This window comes from Botryllus schlosseri, chromosome 10, assembly GCF_051294905.1.
Source record: "Botryllus schlosseri isolate E-star chromosome 10, Bs_hap1, whole genome shotgun sequence".
Classification (NCBI taxonomy): Eukaryota; Metazoa; Chordata; class Ascidiacea; order Stolidobranchia; family Styelidae; genus Botryllus; species Botryllus schlosseri.
In genome coordinates, this window is record NC_137245.1 from 12,534,010 (window position 1) to 12,559,611 (window position 25,602).

The 25,602-nt window shown below is 39.7% G+C and overlaps 1 protein-coding gene across 1 annotated transcript; it reads right to left on the reverse strand.

Annotated features, from left to right (window-relative positions):
- Positions 1-817: 817 nt before the first annotated feature.
- LOC145448726 (uncharacterized) lies at positions 818-4,503 on the reverse strand. The gene is made up of 4 exons (XM_080327187.1): positions 3,739-4,503; positions 2,551-2,608; positions 1,468-1,635; positions 818-952 (listed from the first exon to the last, which is right to left on the reverse strand). Exons 1-3 carry the CDS (start codon positions 4,238-4,240, stop codon positions 1,470-1,472), a joined length of 726 nt encoding a protein of 241 aa, XP_080183313.1. The 5' UTR covers positions 4,241-4,503; the 3' UTR covers positions 818-952; positions 1,468-1,469.
- Between the last annotated feature and the right edge of the window lie 21,099 nt (positions 4,504-25,602).

Sequence of the window (25,602 nt, forward strand, 5' to 3'; positions counted from 1 at the left end):
TGATCATTCGTATCCCACAAAATATTGAATGATCGCTAACACACTGAGTTCATAACCCAAGATAGTGAAAATTGTGTACTCTTAGACTAACATAATTCGTATCCAGCAAAACGATAGACACCAAAGGTTCGATGGAGTTTAAATCTAGATTGTATTAAGCGAAGTGATGAGTATCTCCAGTAATAAAGTCGAAACGACCAAAACAAATTTCTGTGTCTTGTAAATAACTATTTGGTATGATATTACTTGAGTGTGTGACAATTCGTATCCGTCGAGGTTGAATGTTTAGCCATATCGAAATGAATCCAGATCACATGAAGTATACATTAATCACAATAGAATCGACGAGAATGTTAACCACGTAGAGTGTGTTTGTTTAAAAGTTATCTCCAATACGGTTACTTCGATCGGTATTGATTCCATGTCATACAAAAGCATGTAACCTTTGTACAGTTTCGTAGTATGCACTGTTAGAAAAATTTTAGTAAATTTACTCCTAATTGCGAGGCAGCAGTTTTACTTACCCTGGTAACGTTAAATACTAAAAATTAGTAATTTTTTTACTATAATTTTAGTAAATTTTCTGACTCAGGATAAGCAGCAATTCTACTCACTCTTGTAACCTTGATGCTAAAAATTAGTAATATTTTTACTCTTTCTAGTAAATTACTAGTAAAGCTAGCACTGAATTCACAGCCCTGTCTAGTGTCAATCAATGTATTGATTGACTTAATGCTATATGCATGGCGGTTTTCTAACACTTCGCGCCCTGGTAATACGCACAACTCCATGGAAATAATTGAATCAAATGTTGCAGCATGAAAGCATTTATTTTCATGTTCTATTCCGTTTCCCGCAGGAGGTTGGTGAGTCTCATCACCTTTGGATGAACTCTAAGTGTCTTTCTCTTTCTTGAACACTTCGCGCCTACGTCGGAAATCGTCGGAAGACTCTGTAATACATGAATTATATCTTATAACATAACTGGGGGCTGGCCATCAACAAGAGCGAATTTGCTTCAGACAAAACTATATTGCTGTATTAACAAAGTTCTGTAGCCTATTCACTATGGGCTACCAGTACCCCATATGTTAACATTTTCGTGTTAAATTGTGATTGTTACAAGCAAGCAGAGCACCACAATAGTTAATTGTTATTGTCAATGTGTTGCAGAGCTCTGATTGTTTAAAATAATGCAGATGTCAGATTTTTCAGGGCGATTTTAAGGCATTTCTAGTGCCCATACCGTATTTTAATTTCTATTTTAGAAATCACCGTTACACTAGCTTTTCATTAGGACCGGATTCATTAATATTTTGCGCCCCAGTTGCCAGCTGTGAGATCACCAATAAAGGTGCCTTTGCACTGCCCAGCAGTGAACGCAATCAGCTGAGCCGAGCGAAGAAACATAATCAGTCATTGCCATTACGGGTTGACATTTGATAGTCTAACTCTCACTCAGCTTACCTTTACATAAACTCCAACGTGGCTGTCAGTTCGCTCGGGTATTCCAGGTTGAAAACATAGAAAGTGACGAACAGATACGCCAAAGCAACGTAGAAGGAGTCCGTGGTGAATATCATTGATCTTTCGGCAGTTACCACAAACTCTTTCACATTGTATAGTTCGATGAGCCTGAAAATAAACAAAAGTTGTAAAATAGTCAGCGCTGCTACTCAACTAGATGTATGGCTACTGTCATAAATTTATACTCAATTACGAGTAGAAGAAGCGTAAAAATCCAACCACTCGAGTGTGGTGCTAGTAGGCACTTCAGAAGAGCCAGGCATCAATATAAGGTTAATTATCTTCTCAGGATCCATGACTAACACAAAAATGCATTGTTAGTATGCAGCACATTTAACGCCATTGGCTAGGTTATGAAATAGAGACTGTGCAGACAACCAGAGGCGCTGGTCAGTAATCAAGTATATCTATATCTATTATTTTGGCATACTCAAGTAGGTTTGCCAATGTTGCCTACTTGAGCTACTTATATTCTAGTGGTTGTGGCATTTGACTACTTCCACTTGTACGAAACAGTGATGGGCAGAACTACTAACTTTCAAGTGTTCAGATTTTGTAAAGTAGTTATGGGAAGTTTTTCATTTTCACAACTACGGCATAACTATTGACAGGATAGTGAGTACCTGTTGACTGTCTTATCAGTGGTACCAACTTGCTCGCACTCCCTATCTCTACACCAAGCTCACCAAGCACACCCGCGGAGGTAACAAATTTCCAGAGAAAACAAAAAACAACCGACTTGTGCAATACAAAACCGGACACATTTTTCATAATCGAGACTTATGCCGCTATTCTGTGCATGTCACTTACTGACAATAGCAGGGGTGGGCAATCATTTTTACACTACAAACTGGTTTCAACATGAAATGATTTAATACCTAATTCAATTTGAGGCTCAAATCATTATGCCCGACCTAAGTCTATGAGATTCGCACGATGACTTTATACTTGCAATAAATTCAGTAACAGTCAGTTAGTCATCAGTGTGAACGTGACCCATACTTTATGTACATAAATACTTACCGATTGTAATCAAGAATGGGTGGTTCGGCGCATCTGCCATTAAATCTTGAGCAATTTCCTGAAAACAGATATGCATGTGTGAGCGATGATTCCAATATCATTTTTGTGTAATGAAAATCTTTACCGGAGGACAGGCAACAACAAGATTATTAAACAAAGTTATTACCAACAATAGAACAGAACTACATTGGAAACATTCACAAAATGTCAAAATAGGTTTTGGGGCTAATATAATACTAACCATTCTTTTGAACAATTGAGAGGCTGGTTCGTCAAAGAACGCACAGATCAGCTCGAGGATGCCAAGAGAGGAAGCATATGATTCTGATTTCGTTATCTCCGATATAGTTGAAAGTCTTGACAGTGTTTCTGTACTTCCTGCGCCGTCATATTTTTAATGTCCTGTGAAGAGTACAATTAACATTTATTTAAAATGAGAGCAAAGATAACAGGTATCTCGTTGATGTAATTGTCTTTGAAATATGTTAGTGTAGTGTGTATAGAAGCGAAGTTATTGCAGTAGAAAAATTTGGATTTGAATAAAATAGTATTTACGATGACCAACTCTTTAATTATTTGTTATAAAATCATGGAATTATAAATTTTTCTACTGCAGTAACTTCGCTTCTAGTGGTTGGAATTGAGCCAAATTGAGTATGCATCATCTCTACTGACAGCCTAACAGATTTATGGGGTGGACAGAAATTTTTTTATTTTTTAATGATAATTTCAAAACTTTCTACTACAAGAATCACGCTTCTACCGGTTTGAATTGATACAAAAATGGTGTGAAGCATTTTTTTAACCAACCCAACAATTCTATCAAGTAGCCAGTGAAATCTGGAGGAATTTCATTTTTTGAACAGCCCTATAGTGTGTAGCCTATTTATGGGATTACAAAAAAAATCTTGCTTACTTTTGAATGCGAGGCCAGTTATTGTCCATCTTGCGAATTAAGAATTGCTTGGAATTTCCTGTCCCAGTGAGAATACCATAATGTTGAAACATGAACTCAACTTCAAAGAGAAAGGGCCACATTTCTCAGATTGTTGATACTGCAGCAGGTTGATTGATTGTCTTTCTTTGGAATGGATACGGTATGTAGTTTACATTAGCATTCTCACTTTCTCTCTGTCTGGAACTGCCTTTATGCTTTCTTCGATAAGACATTTCTGGTCAGCGCTCAGTGAGATGTACTGGTAAGCTCAGTATTTTCTTGCTCCATGATTGAGGCTTTAACCTGTTTTACAATCTCGTTACAATGGGAAGCTAATAGCTTACGCAGCTCAGCCATGATGTCTTGTACTGTAGTTGAAGGAATGAGGTTTTTGTACTCCATCCTCATTGCAAACATAATGCTCGGGTTATCATTCCTAAATTTCTCTTCCTGAGCGTTGTCGCTCGTTTCATCGGCAGCAGATAAGAGATCCTGGGCGATTGAACTCTGGCTTGTACTAGCAGAATTATGGTTAGTTGACTGAATCACATTGGTCTGATCCGAAACGGTATGATATCGGCTAACATGACTGGAAAATGATGATATCACGTAATACCTCTTGGAACAGTACAGATAAGGACACTTGACGAATAATCCGCTTCCAATATGGCTTTTCAGGTGACAAAAGATATCTGATGTTGAAGAAAGTTCCATACCGCAGATGACCACCGGGCATTTCAAATCTACTGCCATTTCTTCATAGTTATAGACACCAACACAGCTTCCTCCTAAATCCGAGATTTCGCACTGCTATCATCGTAGCACGATTTTCATATAAACGGAAATAAAAAATGATTCACCATGAACATAAATATACAAAATGTGATAAATCTAGAATAGTAGGACTACTATAAGTAGTTTCTCGACTAAGATATAGCTGAGTAAACTAGCACTGTCGTTTTAAGTCAACAGAAATCACATCCACATAGATAAAGAAATCAATAGGCCTAAATTGCGATTATCAGCCGCCCCTATGTACCATTTTCAAAGTTCATTAGCAAAACCCCGGACAGTTTCCCGAGGACCAATCTGATTTTAATATACACGAATGATCATAAACGTTCATATAAAAGTAAATTAGAACAATTCTAGGTCCGACACCATGTCCAACTATCACTTTGAAGTGGGCCTATCAATACGCATAAATTGCGATTATCAGCCGCGTCTATGTACCATTTTCAAAGTTCATTTAGCAATACCCCGGACAGTTTCCCGAGGACGAATATGGTTTTAATATACGCCAATGATCATAAAGGTTGATTTGAAAGTAAATTAAAATAATTCTAGGTCCGACACCATGTCCAACTATCACTTTGAAGTGGGCCTATCAGATGCGTAAATTGCAATTATCTGCTGCGCCTATGTACAATTTTCAAAGTTCATTAGGCAACACCCCGGACAGTTTCCCGAGGACCAATCTGGTTTTAATATACTCGAATGATCATAAACGTTGATATAAAAGTAAAGTAGAACAATTCTAGGTCCGACACCATGTCCAAATATCACTTTGAAGTGGGCCTATCAATACGCATAAATTACGATTATCAGCCTCGCCTATGTACCATTTTCAAAGTTCATTAAGCAACACCCCGGACAGTTTCCCGAGGACCAATCTGGTTTTAATATACTCGAATGATCATAAACGATGATATAAAAGTAAAGTAGAACAATTCTAGGTCCGACACCATGTCCAACTATCACTTTGAAGTGGGCCTATCAATACGCATAAATTGCGATTATCAGCCGCGTCTATGTACCATTTTCAAAGTTCATTTAGCAATACCCCGGACAGTTTCCCGAGGACGAATATGGTTTTAATATACGCCAATGATCATAAAGGTTGATTTGAAAGTAAATTAAAATAATTCTAGGTCCGACACCATGTCCAACTATCACTTTGAAGTGGGCATATTAATACGCATAAATTGCGATTATCAGCCGCGTCTATGTACCATTTTCAAAGTTCATTTAGCAATACCCCGGACAGTTTCCCGAGGACGAATATGGTTTTAATATACGCCAATGATCATAAAGGTTGATTTGAAAGTAAATTAAAATAATTCTAGGTCCGACACCATGTCCAACTATCACTTTGAAGTGGGCCTATCAGATGCGTAAATTGCAATTATCTGCTGCGCCTATGTACAATTTTCAAAGTTCATTAGGCAACACCCCGGACAGTTTCCCGAGGACGAATATGGTTTTAATATACTCCAATGATCATAAACGTTGATATAAAAGTAAATTAGAACAATTCTAGGTCCGACACGATGTCCAACTATGATGGGATGATTGGGAAATTGCGCGTCACCAGAATCGTGTCAACATCAAAAGCAATAGCTCGTACGATAGTAGTTTCCAAGGTCCAAATGTACTCGCGCAAAAAACGGACACAGCGCCGAGAAGGAATGGCACGTGCAACACCGCAGAGTTACCTTGTACTAGCCCCCAGTCGACCACGAATTTCGAAGTACAATTTTCGAAACCGGCCAATGACGTTACTGATAGCGTCGCGGAAAAGGGCCCTGCCTCACTAAATCCGACAGTTCCTTGGACTCGCAACACAACTGAAAACGGTAGCACGTACGATTGTAGCTACCAAGGCACAAATAAACCCGAACAAAAAACGGACACGCCGTCGCGAAGGATCAACACGCTCAACACCGCCGAGGTACCATCCAATAGCCAACAGTCAACATATTCGGACGTGCGATTTTCGCCACCAACCGAAGACACTGAAAGGAAGGACCCAGGCCCACCGAGTCAGGCGGTTCCTTGGATTCGTACCAGCACTCTCCAGGCCGCAGGCCATTTCAAAACCGACCTTTCACCGCAGCGATCGAGTGCAGTAGAAATCCAGGAGAGTTTCCACATCCCTGTCGGAGATTGGCAAATGCTTATCAAGAACAGGCATGATCATCAATTCGCCAAGGAGTCCGGATATGTAACTTATTTCTCGCAAAGAGTTTCCGAAGTTTACGATTGTTGTGTTCCATGTATCCGAAAAAACTATCTTCGGCGACCAGAAAATGTTATGGAATTAAATAGTTGGTCTGCTAGTTACTATGAAGGACATGTAGCTTTATACTGCGCTCACAAAACCTGCTGTGGCTGTGAAGTTGTCGGGGAGATACTAATTTATTCGTCATTGAATGACGTCGATTGTCGGCTAATCATGAGTGGTAATAGGAATCATGATAAATCGTGTGTTCGGAGTCGAAGAGTCGGCAAACAACTCGGGGAAAAATTGGCTTATGACTTGGCATCAAATTCGGCATCGAAGGTTTATAGGAATCTCTACGGATCTTTGAGTGACACTGAGAGGATTCATGGATCTCATTCTTTTGTCCCCGCGCAAGGAGTGTTGCGCAATATGAAATATAAATTAAATTTAACTGAGACTTACTGCAAAAACTGGATGGTGAACATGGACCTTTTACAAATTCGTTATCGCAACGAAGGATCTCATTTCATTCGATTTTGGTCCGGAAAGCCTCGACAAGCGACACTCCTCAGTGAAAATCAGATAAAAATATACCAAGACATTGCACCTTACGATTCATTATATCTTGATGCAACCGGCGGCATTACTCAAAATAAGGAAGATGATGAGGGTAAATTCCAGATTTATACCATGTTGGTAAGGAATCCCTATCCAGGAGGGCCAACGATGCCGATCGTATCGCACATAACTCCCTTGCATGATACGGGGACAATTAGTCGATTTCTCAATCGATTTATTCAATATACGTGTAAAAATTCATTACCAGTCTTTCCGGCCATGTTGATAATTGACGGGAGTAAAGTATTGTGGAATGCTGCATTATCTCAGTTCTGCTCCGAAACAAGATGGCAATATTACGAACGGTGTTTCCGCATCGTCACCGGAGTTGCATCGGCAGAGGATTTCAGGAAGACAATTGTACACAACTGCTTTAGTCATTCCATGAAAGCAGCAAAAATCCTCTGTCGTAAGCATTATGATACAAAACTGTGCTTCACGGCGATGTGCTGGATTCATAGTCTCTTTGTCTGCAAGACACTCAGCGAGTTGGATAACATGGTTCATAGCATTTTTGAGGTGTTGCTCTGCCCATATTTGGTGGATTCTGTTCAAAATCATTTTAACATCCTGCACAAACACCATGGAGCTATCTGCTCCAGCTCGTGCTTGCAAGTAGGTCCACCTAATGAGGCAGAATGCGCATCGGATGCAGATGATACAATATTTCAACTCGGTCTGAAAACCATTGATTACAGGCAAGAAAGCAGATCGCCATTTTACAGAAGATATCATACCCTTATGAAAAAGCATTCCGCACACCAAAAGTCGTTACAGGACCAAAATGCATGGTCTGAATTCTACTGTTTGTATATGATTGAAGAATTGTGAATTGTCCGGGGTGTTGCTTAATGAACTTTGAAAATGGTACATAGGCGCGGCTGATAATTACTATTTAGGCGTATTGATAGGCCAACTACAAAGTGATAGTTGGACATCATGTTGGACCTAGAAATGTCCTAATTTACTTTCAAATCAACCTTTATCATCATTGAAGTATATTAAAACCATATTCGTCCTCGGGAAACTGTCCGGGGTATTGCTAAATGAACTTTGAAAATGGTACATAGACGCGGCTGATAGTCGCAATTTAGGCCTATTGATAGGCCGACTGCAAAGTGATAGTTGGACATCATGTCGGACCTAGAAATGTCTTAATTTACTTTCAAATCAACCTTTATGATCATTGGCGTATATTAAAACCATATTCGTCCTCGGGAAACTGTCCGGGGTATTGCTAAATGAACTTTGAAAATGGTACATAGACGCGGCTGATAATCGCAATTTATGCGTATTGATAGGCCCACTTCAAAGTGATAGTTGGACATGGTGTCGGACCTAGAATTGTTCTACTTTACTTTTATATCAACGTTTATGATCATTCGAGTATATTAAAACCAGATTGGTCCTCGGGAAACTTTCCGGGGTGTTGCTTAATGAACTTTGAAAATGGTACATAGGCGCAGCAGATAATTGCAATTTACGCATCTGATAGGCCCACTTCAAAGTGATAGTTGGACATGGTGTCGGACCTAGAATTATTTTAATTTACTTTCAAATCAACCTTTATGATCATTGGCGTATATTAAAACCATATTCGTCCTCGGGAAACTGTCCGGGGTATTGCTAAATGAACTTTGAAAATGGTACATAGACGCGGCTGATAATCGCAATTTATGCGTATTGATAGGCCCACTTCAAAGTGATAGTTGGACATGGTGTCGGACCTAGAATTGTTCTACTTTACTTTTATATCATCGTTTATGATCATTCGAGTATATTAAAACCAGATTGGTCCTCGGGAAACTTTCCGGGGTGTTGCTTAATGAACTTTGAAAATGGTACATAGGCGAGGCTGATAATCGTAATTTATGCGTATTGATAGGCCCACTTCAAAGTGATAGTTGGACATGGTGTCGGACCTAGAATTGTTCTACTTTACTTTTATATCAACGTTTATGATCATTCGAGTATATTAAAACCAGATTGGTCCTCGGGAAACTTTCCGGGGTGTTGCTTAATGAACTTTGAAAATGGTACATAGGCGAGGCTGATAATCGTAATTTATGCGTATTGATAGACCCACTTCAAAGTGATATTTGGACATGGTGTCGGACCTAGAATTGTTCTACTTTACTTTTATATCAACGTTTATGATCATTCGAGTATATTAAAACCAGATTGGTCCTCGGGAAACTGTCCGGGGTGTTGCCTAATGAACTTTGAAAATTGTACATAGGCGCGGCAGATAATTGCACTTTACGCATCTGATAGGCCCACTTCAAAGTGATAGTTGGACATGGTGTCGGACCTAGAATTATTTTAATTTACTTTCAAATCAACCTTTATGATCATTGGCGTATATTAAAACCATATTCGTCCTCGGGAAACTGTCCGGGGTATTGCTAAATGAACTTTGAAAATTGTACATAGGCGCAGCAGATAATTGCAATTTACGCGTCTGATAGGCCCACTTCAAAGTGATAGTTGGACATGGTGTCGGACCTAGAATTATTTTAATTTACTTTCAAATCAACCTTTATGATCATTGGCGTATATTAAAACCATATTCGTCCTCGGGAAACTGTCCGGGGTATTGCTAAATGAACTTTGAAAATGGTACATAGACGCGGCTGATAATCGCAATTTATGCGTATTGATAGGCCCACTTCAAAGTGATAGTTGGACATGGTGTCGGACCTAGAATTGTTCTACTTTACTTTTATATCATCGTTTATGATCATTCGAGTATATTAAAACCAGATTGGTCCTCGGGAAACTTTCCGGGGTGTTGCTTAATGAACTTTGAAAATGGTACATAGGCGAGGCTGATAATCGTAATTTATGCGTATTGATAGGCCCACTTCAAAGTGATATTTGGACATGGTGTCGGACCTAGAATTGTTCTACTTTACTTTTATATCAACGTTTATGATCATTCGAGTATATTAAAACCAGATTGGTCCTCGGGAAACTGTCCGGGGTGTTGCCTAATGAACTTTGAAAATTGTACATAGGCGCAGCAGATAATTGCAATTTACGCATCTGATAGGCCCACTTCAAAGTGATAGTTGGACATGGTGTCGGACCTAGAATTATTTTAATTTACTTTCAAATCAACCTTTATGATCATTGGCGTATATTAAAACCATATTCGTCCTCGGGAAACTGTCCGGGGTATTGCTAAATGAACATTGAAAATGGTACATAGACGCGGCTGATAATCGCAATTTATGCGTATTGATAGGCCCACTTCAAAGTGATAGTTGGACATGGTGTCGGACCTAGAATTGTTCTAATTTACTTTTATATGAACGTTTATGATCATTCGTGTATATTAAAATCAGATTGGTCCTCGGGAAACTGTCCGGGGTTTTGCTAATGAACTTTGAAAATGGTACATAGGGGCGGCTGATAATCGCAATTTAGGCCTATTGATTTCTTTATCTATGTGGATGTGATTTCTGTTGACTTAAAACGACAGTGCTAGTTTACTCAGCTATATCTTAGTCGAGAAACTACTTATAGTAGTCCTACTATTCTAGATTTATCACATTTTGTATATTTATGTTCATGGTGAATCATTTTTTATTTCCGTTTATATGAAAATCGTGCTACGATGATAGCAGTGATTTCGCCTGACATGCGACCGCTACACCTACATCCTAGCACGTGAATCAGTAATTTGTCACGACCTGGTGAACACAAATTCTTGGATTGTTACGTAACTATGCCGAATTTCATTCCTGGGTGATTTGGCGCTATTCTGAGTTCTGATGCTCTGACGATAATAATTGGGTTTTCAAATTCGGTGTGACAATAGCATTCGAATAATATCAATTATTATAAATTCTGAGCCGTTGATGATGAATTACGGTATCATCACAGGGAGGCTTGGCCTATATGTATACCTCAGATCTCCTTTTACGCTTTATTTTTGAAGAATAAATACGCAAATTTCATGGTTCGCAAATCTGAATCTGGTCTGAAAAGGTTCAATATTTATTCATTCAGGAGCATTGATACACAATACCAATAATCCGTATCATAGTAATAATTGACGGGTTTACTAAAAACGATAGTAAATAATGTTACTACAGCAATTCGTATTTGGTTTACTAATTAATAGGTGTAAATTTACTAATTTTTCTAACAGTGTGGGAATATCGAGTGAAGTTGATTATTTTTGTGTGACGAAAATATCTTGTATTGATATTGGACACTGGTTTCGTTACCCAAGTGAGTGAAAATTGTTCTTGGCTGGACAGATATGATTAGTATTTAGAAAAAACGACTCACACCAATTAAGCGACGCTGTTTCCTATCCAATGACTGAGTGAAATTTCTCAGGGGGTTTGATTTACCGAGTTAATTGTCGGCGATTCAATCACATACAAGTATATGGTCTTTTAGTGACTGATTATTGTGACGACATTTACTTTGACGAATGGCAATGGAAAAATGTCCAATTTCTCTGATCGTGTGCGCTGCACAAATAGTTCTAGTATGTAATCAGTGAACGTCATGTAAATTGACAACGACTCTCAGTAGTTTGGTTAGATGATGGAGGTTCAAATCGATATCGCTACTACGAACAGCAATACAAACACATTTTTGTAGATTTCAGTGTAGCGCACATTTCGATTTTATTAATGCTGAGAGGTTTCTGTATTACTCAAGTATAGTTGAATAGGTGGTGCCTAGCAAACATATTCCAATTTACTTTTGTAATGATCAAAGTGAGTGTGAAATGATGCGAACGGATTAAGCATTAATCAAATGGTGGTATGTCAATTCACCTAGTGTGATATCTTGACACCAGGTAATGCGCGAAAGTGTTTCAATTCTCACCGACAATAAAGTATTGCCCCGGTTATTGTTCAACAAAGGAAATTGTTGTTTCATCTTTAGTCTTGTTTAATGCAGACATTTGTAAAATATTTCCTGATATCCACAATACTCTGTGTGGTTTGCACCAAGGCTGAATAATTTTCCAATCGAGAACATTTTAGACACACATAGTTTACAGCTCAATATGTTAATAACAATGGTACTGAAAAGTTTGTTGCTGTCACAATAATCTTTACCACAACGCCGGGTCTAATTAACACAAATAATTTAATAGTCAAGTCATGATCAACTATTACATATGTCAAATCAATGTGTCAATCCTTATGTTTACATCATGATAATTTTCAATATAACACCTGCGTTCGATTGTAAGAAATGAATTCTCAACATGTTGGGCAGACTTTCAAATCTCGCATACTCAAACATATTATGTTAATCTCAAGTCGCGGGCACCGAGAAGTAATTACTTTTATCTTACAAAATATACCGCATAGTAATTTCTTTGTCTTACAGAATAGTAACGACTTTTCAAGTTGAATAAAAAAGACGTGTAGGGATATGAATACAACCAGGCTTGTTATGGATTTTGGGTTTTAGTGCTTGTATGGATTCGTGTATGTTTGGCTGTTTTTCATATTGATACTGTTGAGTTGGTCGGTTAACGGATTTACTTGACAATGTTTTCGTGGTTGATTCTTTGAATATGGTAAGATGGTCAGATGTCGAGACGTAATACTATTTCCGTGAACTCAATTACAACAAAACATAACCAGCATTCAAATAATCCGTAAGCTACAAGTGGATTTAAAACTTGATGCTGTTTTGTGGTTAACTCAAGTCAGTGGTCATATTTGTGTTGATTTCAGGAATGATCATGACGAGTTGGTCGGGTAAATTAGTGGTAGTAACTATGACCGTACAGAGTTGCTGACATTCAAACATCTTTTACGCTGTAATATACGTATTTTATTGTGATAAATTATTTCTCAGTTATTGTTCAGACATTCAAATCTCGTATACTCAAAATATAATATGTTTATGTCAAGTCATTTATGTGTCGATTAGTAAATAGCTTACTTTGTCTTCAGAATAGTAACGACCTTTACAATTGAATAAAAAAGACCGATCATATGAATACAACCAGAATGAATTAATTCAGATTTGTGAGTTGCAGTGGTATAATCAAGTAAGTGAAAACTAGATTTTGAACACTTGTTAATGTTGTAAATAATTCTTTTGAGTATGGTAAGATGTTAAAAATGTCGCTTTGACAAACGAAAAGTCGGATCGCGAATAGAGTTGCAATGTTCCATTACTTGTTTCGAATCAATGTGCGTATAATATCAATATGGGACTGTGGGAAAGTTGATAGTCATGTTTGTCAATCCTATTTCAATTCACACTACACCAAAGTCAAAATATTCGGTTTTGGATTATCTCAATTTACCTAGTACATCCCGCGAATGGATTCCGACCCATGCTATAACTAGATCGCTATGTCTGATGCATTATCCCGTCAGCGACGTAGGGTTTTACAATTATTTCACACCTTTTCGAATAAGCGTCAACTTCGCAAAGGATTAGGGTGGGATCAGAAATAAGTGAGAATTTGTCGGTATTCGAATCATCGTCTGTGACGGCTCTGTTATTCGTTACTTATTAAATTTTACCAGTGAAATCCGGTTCCTGTGACATACCGATTATCAAAATATTACATTGTGGCGATTGGAATGTATGTAACAACAAGTTGGTGAGGGCTGGCTATGTCTTAGGTGTTATCTCGTGAGTGATCGTGGGATTTGCAACCTATTTCGCACCTTTTTGAAGTGTTAGTTTGTGAACGCGGCTATTGTTGGTATCGCCGTCTACGTAGGTTCTGTGGTAAACTAATTACCAAAATATTACATTGTCAACGATCGGCATGTATGTAACAGTGAGTCGCGAGCGATGGTTATGTCTTAGGTATTATCTTGTGAGCGATCGCGGGATTTTGCCAATATTTCACACCTTTTCGGAGTGTTAGTTTGTGAACGCGGCTATTGTTGGTATCGCCGTCTACGTGGGTTCTGTGGTAAACTAATTACCAAGCGACTGATTCCTAGATTTAGCAAACTATTTCACACCCTTTTTGGTGAAAGTACGACATGCCGCTAGCATTCTATCAACGAAAGTACGAATCATCGCCGCACCCATAAGAATAACGATATATCGAAGTCGCACTCGCCGTAAACGTTGGGAATAACTCAAATCGGTCATATATAATAATATTGAATATACATGCTAAGTAATGGCGTCACTGTTTACTATACTTGATATTCAACACCACCTCACCAGAGATCCCTATACCCGTAACGTTATCAGACAGGTCATCGACACAGCGTATACCTGAAAGAGTGGTATCACCGACGATACGGCAGGTCATCAGCGATAGGGACTCGAAAGGGCAGGTCACCAGCGGAAGGGGGGGTCAAAAGGGTGGGGTCACCAACACGAGTTTCGCGGCAGGTCACCAGCGGGCCCATAAGAAACAATGGCGTCATGCGACCGATCTACATAACTACTGCGGTCATTATCATCAGAACATTCATTTCGTACCAATGATCTATATCTAAGTAATATATCTGTTTAACCGACTATTTCGAGGGTTCCAACCATCCCATATCGCATAGGCCGGCTAAATTGGGTGGTAATCGTTATCCGTAGGCTCATACAACATGTTTTTGGAAAGCATTCATACAATTATGATATAAATTGTATATTATAACCAGGATTAGGCTACACCGTTCAAATGTCTGATATCAGATCAATCTTCTGTAGATTTTAAAATATTCTACATAAAATTGTGGCACGTCAAAGGTCGACTAGTTACAATATTATAACCCGACAGTTTTACGATGTCATGATGCAAACTCTCGTATGATGTCGATAACTCATTAATTAAAAAAATCATGCCCGGCACGAAAACAATTTTATTCAAATATTTGAAACTGTGATTTTTCCGTGTCAAGCGTGAATGATGCAATCGTAAATTGAATTTCCACGATGTTTGTGGAATGCCTGTCTGCAAGGTCCCGTCAAATAAGGCCTACTTGGAAATTATACATTGAATATCCTTATTATTGATGCTGCGGCCCGCGGCGTCATCAAAAACTAGAAAATGGCCCGCGAGCACATTTGAGTTTGAGACCTCCGGTTTAAAACACGTTTTAAACAAAGTTTTTTAAACAACCATATGTTTTAAAGGGCGAACCCAAGAACAATATTCACCCGCAACAATGTCACTTTTTCACTAAATCGACATGTTACGCCATCGCGATGTGAGTGTGTTTGCATTTAGAACGCACAAACAGTGAAACTGCACAGCTAATACTGCTATACCAACAAGTTTTTAGAATTGCGTCCAAACGACGAACGTTACGGACTCACTGTACTTAATATCCTATCAAGTTTATTAGAGTTATTCCACGTCAGAACAAGTGAGAAATATGGACAATTTTCATTCGCCCTCATCCTGATTTTCATTCGCACCGTTCGCACCACGCTTGTCATTCGCCGTATTTTTTTTTTCATTCGCAGAAGTGCGAACCGTCACACGGGTTGAAAAGCACCGCACTAGACCATAGGTGGAAAATCTTTTTGCTAATCAGGGCCGCATTTCGATTACTTATGTAGCCTACGACCGCATTCTGGGGCATGGCCGTAATGAACTAACTGGACGCTAATTACATATGTTAACCCTTGACCAGTTAGGTGGGGGTAAAATTGACCCCAGGCGAACAAATATGTGAGCCATATTTTCATGTGCGGTCGGATTATTATTTCCAGACATGCAATCATAAATGGTGTTATACACTATCAATCGGAATAAAGCATTAGCTGATTATCGCTAATACCTCGCCGCCATGAGCTATTGATTGAGCATGGGTTAGATTTTAAAGGTATAGTGGCAGACTAAGTAATTATCTCATTGTGATCGGATCGATTTCGACTGTTTATGGCTCTTTCGCATTGATTCTGCCGCATGGAGCCAACGAGGCATGACGACAAGCTTCTTTGTTGGTTCTTTGTTGTTATAATTAACTGGTGGGGTCTGTTTGACCCCACCTCGCCGTTCGTGTAATGGTGTTACGCCCCAGGGGAAGCTTTGAAATATGTAGACAATAGGGTTCAAAAAAAGGAAGATTCGTCGTTATAACGTCCTGCAGGAGGTTATTAGACAGCAGTGTAACGAAATTAGTAAGAACAAAAAGCATATTAACTGAAAGGGTCAATTTGACCCCACCTAACCAATCGCCTAACGGTTTCTCACCTAACTGGTCTAGGGTTAAACTGTCCTGTCCATGTCCATTCTACTTTTCATATCGGACTACGTACCGAAATCGAGAATGGCAATAGGCACTGAGATTGGTTATGGTCGCGACAAGCGCGATAAATTTTCAGATCTACGAATGCACTCCGATATTAATAGTATCAGTATCACATATTACTATCAATTATTTATCCTTTCTCAGCCCATGTGATCACCGGTAGAGTTGATTTTTTGAGCTTGTTTGTGGTATTCGTGGTGTTTGTCGACTACTATGGTCATTTACACCAGGCCGATATTGTTCATTATTTTCCGTAACTGCCGACTTATAGCACGGCCCACATCTAGGTTTTTGTTAGCTTACGCGGGTGAGGTGGCGAGGGGGAGCCAACACTTAGGTATCGGAATTCTGGAGTCGACCTCGGTCGGATTCGAACCCGCACCCATTGATGTTGCAGCCGCGGATTATACCACTGCACGGCCCTAATTTCAATTTGCATGTCGACGGCCACCAACAGGTAATTATGTGTCGACAGCCGCACAAATTCCCATCTACGACAGCAGCTCGCCCACCCCTGCACTATAGACTATTGCGCAAACTTGATATTCCGACCTGTTTTGAGATTATCAATACCGATTCTCTCTTAAACCTTGAAACTTGAAAATAATATTAATGCTTTCGAGAAAGAAGGACGCTAAAACTCTGCGTATGTTGATTTTTTGTGTATGTAAGACTATCTATGTTCGCGAAGACTGTAGTAGCGCTTGGATAAATGTATCACTAGTTAATTACTCAAAATATGAGTTTAAGCGTGTAAATTTCACGAATGCAACTTGATAACGCACACCCCATATCACAACCATCAATGCCACATCTGCATTTTCATCGTGCCGGCGAAAGCTTGACACGTGTATAATGTGCAACGAATATCGCTGATTACGATACCAAGAATAGAAGTCGCGCTTCAAGAAAAATGTCACATCGATAACATGAATTAAAATATTATAACAAAGAAGCGCTTACAAGTAAAGGTTACGTCGACAATATGAATTAGAATGTTCATTTTTCACCTAAAGCAATTTGCGTGCTCAGAAAAATTCACATTTCTGTTACAACTATTGCGGTAAGTACGTCAGATAGCGAATAAGTCAGCCATCCTATGAAAACCTGACGACGCAGGCATTCAAGGCGAGATCCAGTTATGTGTCGTATTTTCGTATTAAAAGTCACCTTTGCTGGATTTGCACTAAATTTGCTTGGCTCTACTTTCACGACGCAGGTGGGTATGCACTTAAGATTAAGATATATAGCAACGCACATGTTTTATAAAATATATTATATCATATAGGGACTAACGCTAGCTATAGCGATAGTCATAGAGCTAACATGTAGGGATTGTAGCATGGATTGAATTACGCCGAGATTTCCGCGAGTGAATTGAGCCGGCTTTATTATAGCAAATAACGGCGCTGAGGTTCCGATTCGGATTAGCTACATAAAACTGTGAGAAGGCACGACTAATTTCTCGGATTTATCATAGCAAATACCGGCGGTGAAAAGTGGATATGCATTTCTGATTCCCGTAGTGATTTTATAAAATATAGTCGCTCTTCTAACTGTAGCATAGATTGCGCTATCGGTTGTGCTGTGCATGTAAATGCAAATCCTCTACGAAGCGCATGCTCGCTACTCCCGCCTTTTACTCGATGATAATCGCTATGCTAGCGCACCGACGCTTTATCATACCATTTCCAATGGTGAATAACGCCAACGCAATATCTATAGCTGATATAAACCTCCTGCGAATTCTACGGTTACAGTGTTACGAATTAATTAGGCAGAGCTACTCCATGTCATTTATCGCCTATTTTTAAATTCGCTATGCTACATCGTGGTCGAAGCTAAATCTTACCATTTCAGATCATGAATAACACCGACATCACACATATACCCGACGGAAGCATTGAAGCCTAGATCGATGCACAATGCACACTTGCACAGGTAATACGCAATATCTTGCCCACATTAAAGAATTGCTATGGTAGTGTGCTGAAGTGCGCTGAGATATAACATATCATTTCAAATAGCTAATAACGTAATAATGTAAGCTGCGATGGGCGGGACTATAATGTTAGGAGTGATTATAGCTGAAGCCGATCTTCTAACTGTAGCAACGTTTTGTCTTAAGATGAGGTGCACATGTACTTTGAACTCCGGATGAAACTATCAGTGATGTCGTTTCAAACTTCCTCGTTTCATTGCGACAACTGTTCTTCGACAAATAAGACAACTGTAGCCTAGATTGCGCTATCGATTGTGCATGTAAATGTACATGCAAATTCCTCTCTACTTCCGCCTTTTACTCGATGATCATAGTACATATATGATATTTGATAGTGCATATACATTGTGGCATATAGAAATTAGGCACTTTCGGATAGTACATATGCCCCGTAGGATAAAACTTAGACACTATTGATATCGATGCTCGCATGCGAATTCCCTATAGCGGATGAGAATTACTCATGTCATATACCCGAAGACATGGATTGCAAGTTGTAGCGAGCATCTGACTACTACTTCCGACGTTATAGCGATTTTACAAGTCCCTAAGCCGCTACTGGTTCTAGATACGTGAGGAAGCCAATTTTGAATAACACCATGTAACAAAATTTTGCAAAAGTTTTGATTGGTTAAAATTTTTTATGTATTGTGTTTTAGTATTCCAAACTAATTACCAAAATACCAAAATTTTTCCTGAAGTGTTTCAAATTTCGAAGAAATGTCAAGTTCCGTAATTTTTGATTTTACTCATAATTGCTCCGTATTGGTCGCAATAATTCTTTATTAGACGTAGGAACACGCTAATGAAAAGGATAATTTGAACAAATATAGCTTAGTCATGCATCATACAACAATGCAACACTTTAAAAATCGTCAGAAGTGGTTTTGTCTGCATGACTTGCAACTGTGAAATGAGAAATCTTCTCTTATTATGGACCAAAATACCATCATGTAACAAAATTTTGCAAAATTTTAGTTGCGCAAAATTTTTTATGTATTGTGTTTTGCTATTCCAAACCGATCACCAAAATACAAAAATATCTTCTGAAGTGTCCCTAGTTTTTGAGAAATGTCACTTTTTCTGATTTCTTGTTTTACTGAAAATTGCTCTATAACAATCCACATAATTCCTTATTGGACTTACAAACATACTAACAAAAAGACGGAATATGCACAAATGTTGGCTCAGATTGCAAAGGGCGCAACTATATTAAAATCGCAAAACGAAGACGCATTGAATCGCACGAAGTGCGCAGATAATTTCAATAATAATTGAAATCTCTTAAAATTCGGGAGTGAATTTGTCGTTTCAATTTGCTTATCGACGGCCGCCAACACATATTAATTGAATTACGTGTCGACGGCCGCACATATTCTCTTGTACGGCCGCAGGTTGCCCACCCTAGAGTTATTGATTCGGTAAACAGGTGATCTTTGACAACCGTAGCACGTCATTAGAAACAATCTCAAGCTTCATAAAATTTCCGAATTGGTTTTGTTTGCATGATTTGGGTCTATGAACTGAGAAATCTGCTGGTATCAGTGGCGGCTCGTCCTATAGGGCAACTGGGGCATTGCCCCACCTAAAATTCTGTTCAATAACAATTTAACCATTTATAGACGCACAGCGCTCAATATATATCGAGATCACAGCGAAACCTGCGTTCTTCTTGTGCTTTCGCTTGCAAATGCCCATTGCCCATACATAGCGAAGTCTCCGCGAAAATCGAATTCTCTTCTGTGTTTTCGCTTTGTGAATGCCTAGCCGGGGCTTGCCCCGGTAGCGCTCATAACAAGCTTTCACTATCTATTCTCTCAAAGCTGCGCACAATTAAGAAACGTTGCTTTACTCTCTCCTATTCGTAAAAGGGCCGAGCAACCGGGGCAAATATGCTTGCTCGCCCCTAAGGTGTGATGTAACAATCGTATCTATATCTGAACTCGGATACCGTGATATACGTTGAGTCGACCGTTGCTGGTACAGGTCGATTTTGATGGTGTTTCACTCCATGATAATTCTTGAAACTTGGTATGTCATGTCGTGATGGTGGTATTTAAGACTGTCCTAAGTTTCAGGGTTTCTACTCAAAGTTTAGGGTAGTAATTCCGTTTCCAAAGTCGAGTGTGTGCTGATCGGTCATGTATCGCAAACATATTTCACGCAAAGCCGGTATTGGTCTCCATTGATTTTAACGATGCTCCTTAGCTAGATCCGTCATGAACTTTTACATGGTATGTCTTGATTTTAGTATCGAACGCTGTGCCAAGTCTCAAGGTTGACACTCAATGATTAGGGCAGCAATTTCGTTATTAAGTTCGAGTATGGTAGAGATGTGCGCTGATCTGACACTTAGCCTACCTAACGCATTGCGGATTTCACGCAAAAGCCGGTGTATCTGTGTTCCATACTGAGATAGGTGATGAGATGATGATATCATGAAACAGTTTACTAACATCCTCGGTTTGCATTCAAATATTTAGTTTTATTTTATATTCTCCAATGTCAATTTCACCGTGGAATGGTGGCCTTCGGGCCATTTGCTCACAATTACAACCCTTGTCAAGCGCGATAGCTGTTTCGTTTTCGATGGCGGCTAACAGCTGATCGCTTGATCAGCCGATTCCTCAGTAAATATTACGCAAAATTCGGCGTTGATCTGTTCGTATTAATTTTGACAGTGTACCATACCGAAAACGGTCATGAGGCTATACTTCTCGATGATTTCATGTAACAGTGTACCAAGTAGGGATGGTGTGAACCTGAGGTTCACGTTCGCGTTCTGTGTGTGAACCTCGGAAATTTAAAGGTTCGCGTTCACAACAGAACCCTGGTAGGTTCTGCACTGTGAACCTTTTTCATATATTACAATTTTCACTTCATTATGACATCTTTGGTTCAAATTTATTGCATTTCAACTGCGGGTCACTCTATACATGGCGCTGGCAGCTTAAAAAATCAACACAAAACGAGCAAGCACCTTGACATTCTCACTACACAAATGTAGTCAGCGAATGATATGCATATTCAATCAATCAATAAGATTGATATCGTTTTTTTATTATGTAACAAATCTAGCAGGCGTACGGGGTCAATCTTGACTTCATATGTTTACTGTATCATTAAAACCAAATCCGCTCGACTGAGGTGTTGGCTACAGCAGTATGACTTGTGGGGTAGCCTAATATCGGTAGCAAGTATAGAAACCTGTTTCACACTCAGCTCAATATCAATGTAGCAATACTCAGATGCCGAATACATTGTTCGATTTGGCTAAGACCGTTAAGGCGTAAGCTTATATTCCCTGGCAAGTCCTCGTCGAAATTGTTGGCAAAGTGACGGAAGATATTGATTTTATGGGAGTATTATATCATAGTGTCCTATATGGTGTCGACACAAGCAAATCGCACGGTTCAATGAAATTGTATCACGTCACAGTTTCCATTTGGCTACAGGCAATTTGACGGTGATTTTTGACCGACTTGCCGAGCATTAAATTTGATGAATCGGGTATCAATCGAAAGCTGACGCTGTACTGCTTGCGAAAATATAAATTTTATTCCACTCATGGCCCTGGAACCCCCACAATCTGCCCCAAATTATTCATTGTCGAGTAGATTGGCAGTGTGACGCAACAAAGATGTCTGGCGAAACGAGAGACTACCTCAAGAGCAAGGATGCGGCCGAGCGGCGAGAGTGGGATCAGCTGACGTCGCGGCAATAGCAATGTGCAACCGCGCCACAGAGAAACGCTGCGCTGTTGATACTTTTTCTATGCGTTTCGGTACAAGCGAGCACACACCAGCCTTTCCTTGACTTGTAAGGGTAGAACTGGGTCCACGGAATGTATTAGGGCCCTACCAATTTTCGCGCAATATCCTTCAGCTGATAGAGATATGTAGGCTACGTCTAAATAGTCTACATTGGATATGTCCGATTATTATGATATCGATTGCCTTAGCCCGCTTGTTGCGTAGGGCTCCAGAGATGCGTGGCGCTGTTGATACTTTTTCTATGCGCTTCGCTAAAAGCGAGCACACACCAGCCTTTCCTTGACTTGTAAGGGTAGAACTGGGTCCACAGAATGTATTTGGTCCCTACCAATTTTCGCGCAATCCTTCAGCTGTTAGAGATATTTCTAGTAAGAAAAATATACTTTCAAGTAATAAGATTCACTCAAGACAGCAAATTTAGATAATGTAAAAATATCATATTGTAGTAATACAACTACAGTGTTGAGTTTTCACTCTAGTCCCCATAAGCACCACGTCGGTGACCTTGCCAAATTCCGAGAAGGCGAAAAAGTGCAAACTCTGTTGGGCCGAATGGACAATGGACATTCAGTTATTCACAGATGCAAAAAAATACTGCAAATCCGTTTTACGTAAGTTACATTAGGAATATATATACAGGCTACAGAATGAATATAATTCAAATATCTGTGATACCACTGTATTACTTTTGACGCAAAAGGTCCCCGGCATTCAAAAAAACTGTTTGGTGATTGAAAAATGCTAAACCAAATTCCAACGTCAACGTTTATAGTGATATCAGATATATTCCAGTGAAAAACAAAGGTATGAATTTGGTGGTAACATTTTGGAATCATTTGGCAGGTATGGCCCGCAAGCTTTCTAGTAACGGATTGAATCCGGACAGCGATACCAGTTTAATTCGACACTCCTGCTGTTAAACTTTATTCAACAATCAACATTTTACCTGCTGCATTAGCGGACCAAGTCCTACCCATACGGATCAAATAAAAGCTTGTAATGTATGCTCATTGCTCATGCTCAATGCTCCTTGCTCACACTTAACCATAAAAGCGACTATAGAAAGTATCGACACCCGCCATCAACAGCGCGACGTGTCTCTGGAGCCCTACGCAACAAGCAGGGCTAAGGCAATCGATATCGTAATAATCTGACATATCCAATGTAGACTACTTAGACGTAGCCTACATATCTCTATCAGCTGAAGGATATTGCGCGAAAATTGGTAGGGCCATAATACATTCTGTGGACCCAGTTCTACCCTTACAAGTCAAGGAAAGGCTGGTGTGTGCTCGCTTTTAGCGAAGCGCATAGAAAAAGTATCAACAGCGCCACGCATCTCTGGAGCCCTACGCAACAAGCGGGCTAAGGCAATCGATATCATAATAATCTGACATATCCAATGTAGACTACTTAGACGTAGCCTACATATCTCTATCAGCTGAAGGATATTGCGCGAAAATTGGTAGGGTTCTAATACATTCTGTGGACCCAGTTCTACCCTTACAAGTCAAGGAAAGGCTGGTGTGTGCTCGCTTGTACCGAAACGCATAGAAAAAGTATCAACAGCGCAGCGTTTCTCTGTGGCGCGGTTGCACATTGCTATTGCCGCGACGTCAGCTGATCCCACTCTCGCCGCTCGGCCGCATCCTTGCTCTTGAGCTAGTCTCTCGTTTCGCCAGACATCTTTGTTGCGTCACACTGCCAATCTACTCGACAATGAATAATTTGGGGCTGATTGTGGGGGTTCCAGGGCCGCGAGCGGAATAAAATTTATATTTTCGTAATCAATGCAGAGTCAGCTTTCGATTGATACCCGATTCATCAAATTTAATGCTCGGCAAGCCGGTCAAAAATCACCGTCAAATTGCCTGTAGCCAAATGGAAACTGTGACGTGATACAATTTCATTGAACCGTGCGATTTGCTTGTGTCGACACCATATAGGACACTATGATTATATCATTTGATTGCCTCAGTTGATATATTTAGCGACGTTTAAAACGCCAATATGTATACTTCAGCATTGTGGCCCGAGTCGTCACTAGGTATCGTGTACATTATTATAGGCTATCATTTCATAGAAAGATTGGTTGGAAATAGCAATATGACGTGACGTGACGTCATGAGGTTCACGTTCGCGTTCACACAGAACCTTTCAAAAAGGTTCGCGTTCACACGAACCTGAACCTTTCAGAGGTTCACACCATCCCTAGTACCAAGTTTTCGGCTTTCATCCACGTATTTATTCGGTAATATATTTTCCGAAGGCGATTTTGCAGCAGACATATAGACACTATAGACCGTAAGCTGTATGTGTCGTGTGACAGTCTCCAGCCTCAAGGCCAGAATCTCCCAAGCTGTACCGGGACCGAATTTCCGAGGCTGCTATCCGTAGTTCTTCAGAATGGTGTTTTGGATTCAATATGACATTTCCTTGTCCAATCTATGAGATAACAATTGCGTATGTGTCCGAACTCGTTGACCTTTCCAGTTAGGCATACGTAATCTCTCGATTTATAGTCATTTCCATTTCTGCAGATAAGTAGTCAGGTCAAGTGCGAACATGAATCGTGTTGAATCTTTGCTCCGTACGCCGTTTAGCCAGCTGCCTTTAGAGCAAAAATTAGAGGTAAAGCGACTAGGTCCGTATCAGCCTAGAAATTGCCCATTGATCCAATCGTACGCCGGAGGAAAGCGCACTCGTGCCTTTTCTTCAGCGCATTTCGATAAAAATGAATGGCTTACTTATGGCGAGGATAAAAACGCCTTGTTTTGCTTTTACTGTCTTTTATTCGACAGTGCCGGTACCGGAAGCAGTGGCTCTTGTTGGAACAAAATTGGTTATCGCGATCTGAAGCATTTGTCAGAGCGTCTGAAAACGCACCAAAAATCCCAAGTGCACATGGCTAGTACAGTTAAATATAAATTGTTTGGCAGAGTAAATGTAATGTCGCAGCTCAATGAAAGTTATCGCGTATCAGTCTGCAAGCACAATGAGCTTGTAGATAAGAATAGGCATGTTCTCTCTCGGGTGATTGATGCCATTAAATTTATTGGAGTTCATGAATTGCCCCTTCGAGGCCACGATGAGAAGGAATGCTCTCTCAATAGGGGGGTATTTTTGGATCTAATTAAATACACGGCTTCCATTGATAGCATTTTGCGCGAACATCTCGACACCGCGACAGTAGCTAAGGGTACCTCAAAGGCTATTCAAAATGATGTGCTTGATTCGATATATCACATCTATCTACAGCATTTGTTTACCGAGATTGTTGACGCTGAATATCTATCTATTCAGTCTGACGAAACAACTGACATTACGTGTTTGTCACAACTAGTCGTGATTCTTCGGTTCACGAAATTTGGTATGCCAGTCGAACGATTCCACAGCTTTGTGGCTGTTGACGATCGCACTGCTGTCGGAATTTCTTACGTATTAAAAAAAACATTACAGCCCTATTCAGTTGAGTCGAAACTTATTGCGCAAACCTACGA

Bases quoted from the DNA above. Each gene is read 5' to 3' on its own strand.
- LOC145448726 (XM_080327187.1), bottom strand. From the start codon at position 4,240: ATGGCAGTAGATTTGAAATGCCCGGTGGTCATCTGCGGTATGGAACTT. The intron at 2,609-3,738 runs ACTGAGCGCTGA...ATCTGTTTTCAG, and splicing joins TGAGCTTACCAGTACATCTC to GAAATTGCTCAAGATTTAAT. The intron at 1,636-2,550 runs GTAAGTATTTAT...GTTTATTTTCAG, and splicing joins CCCATTCTTGATTACAATCG to GCTCATCGAACTATACAATG.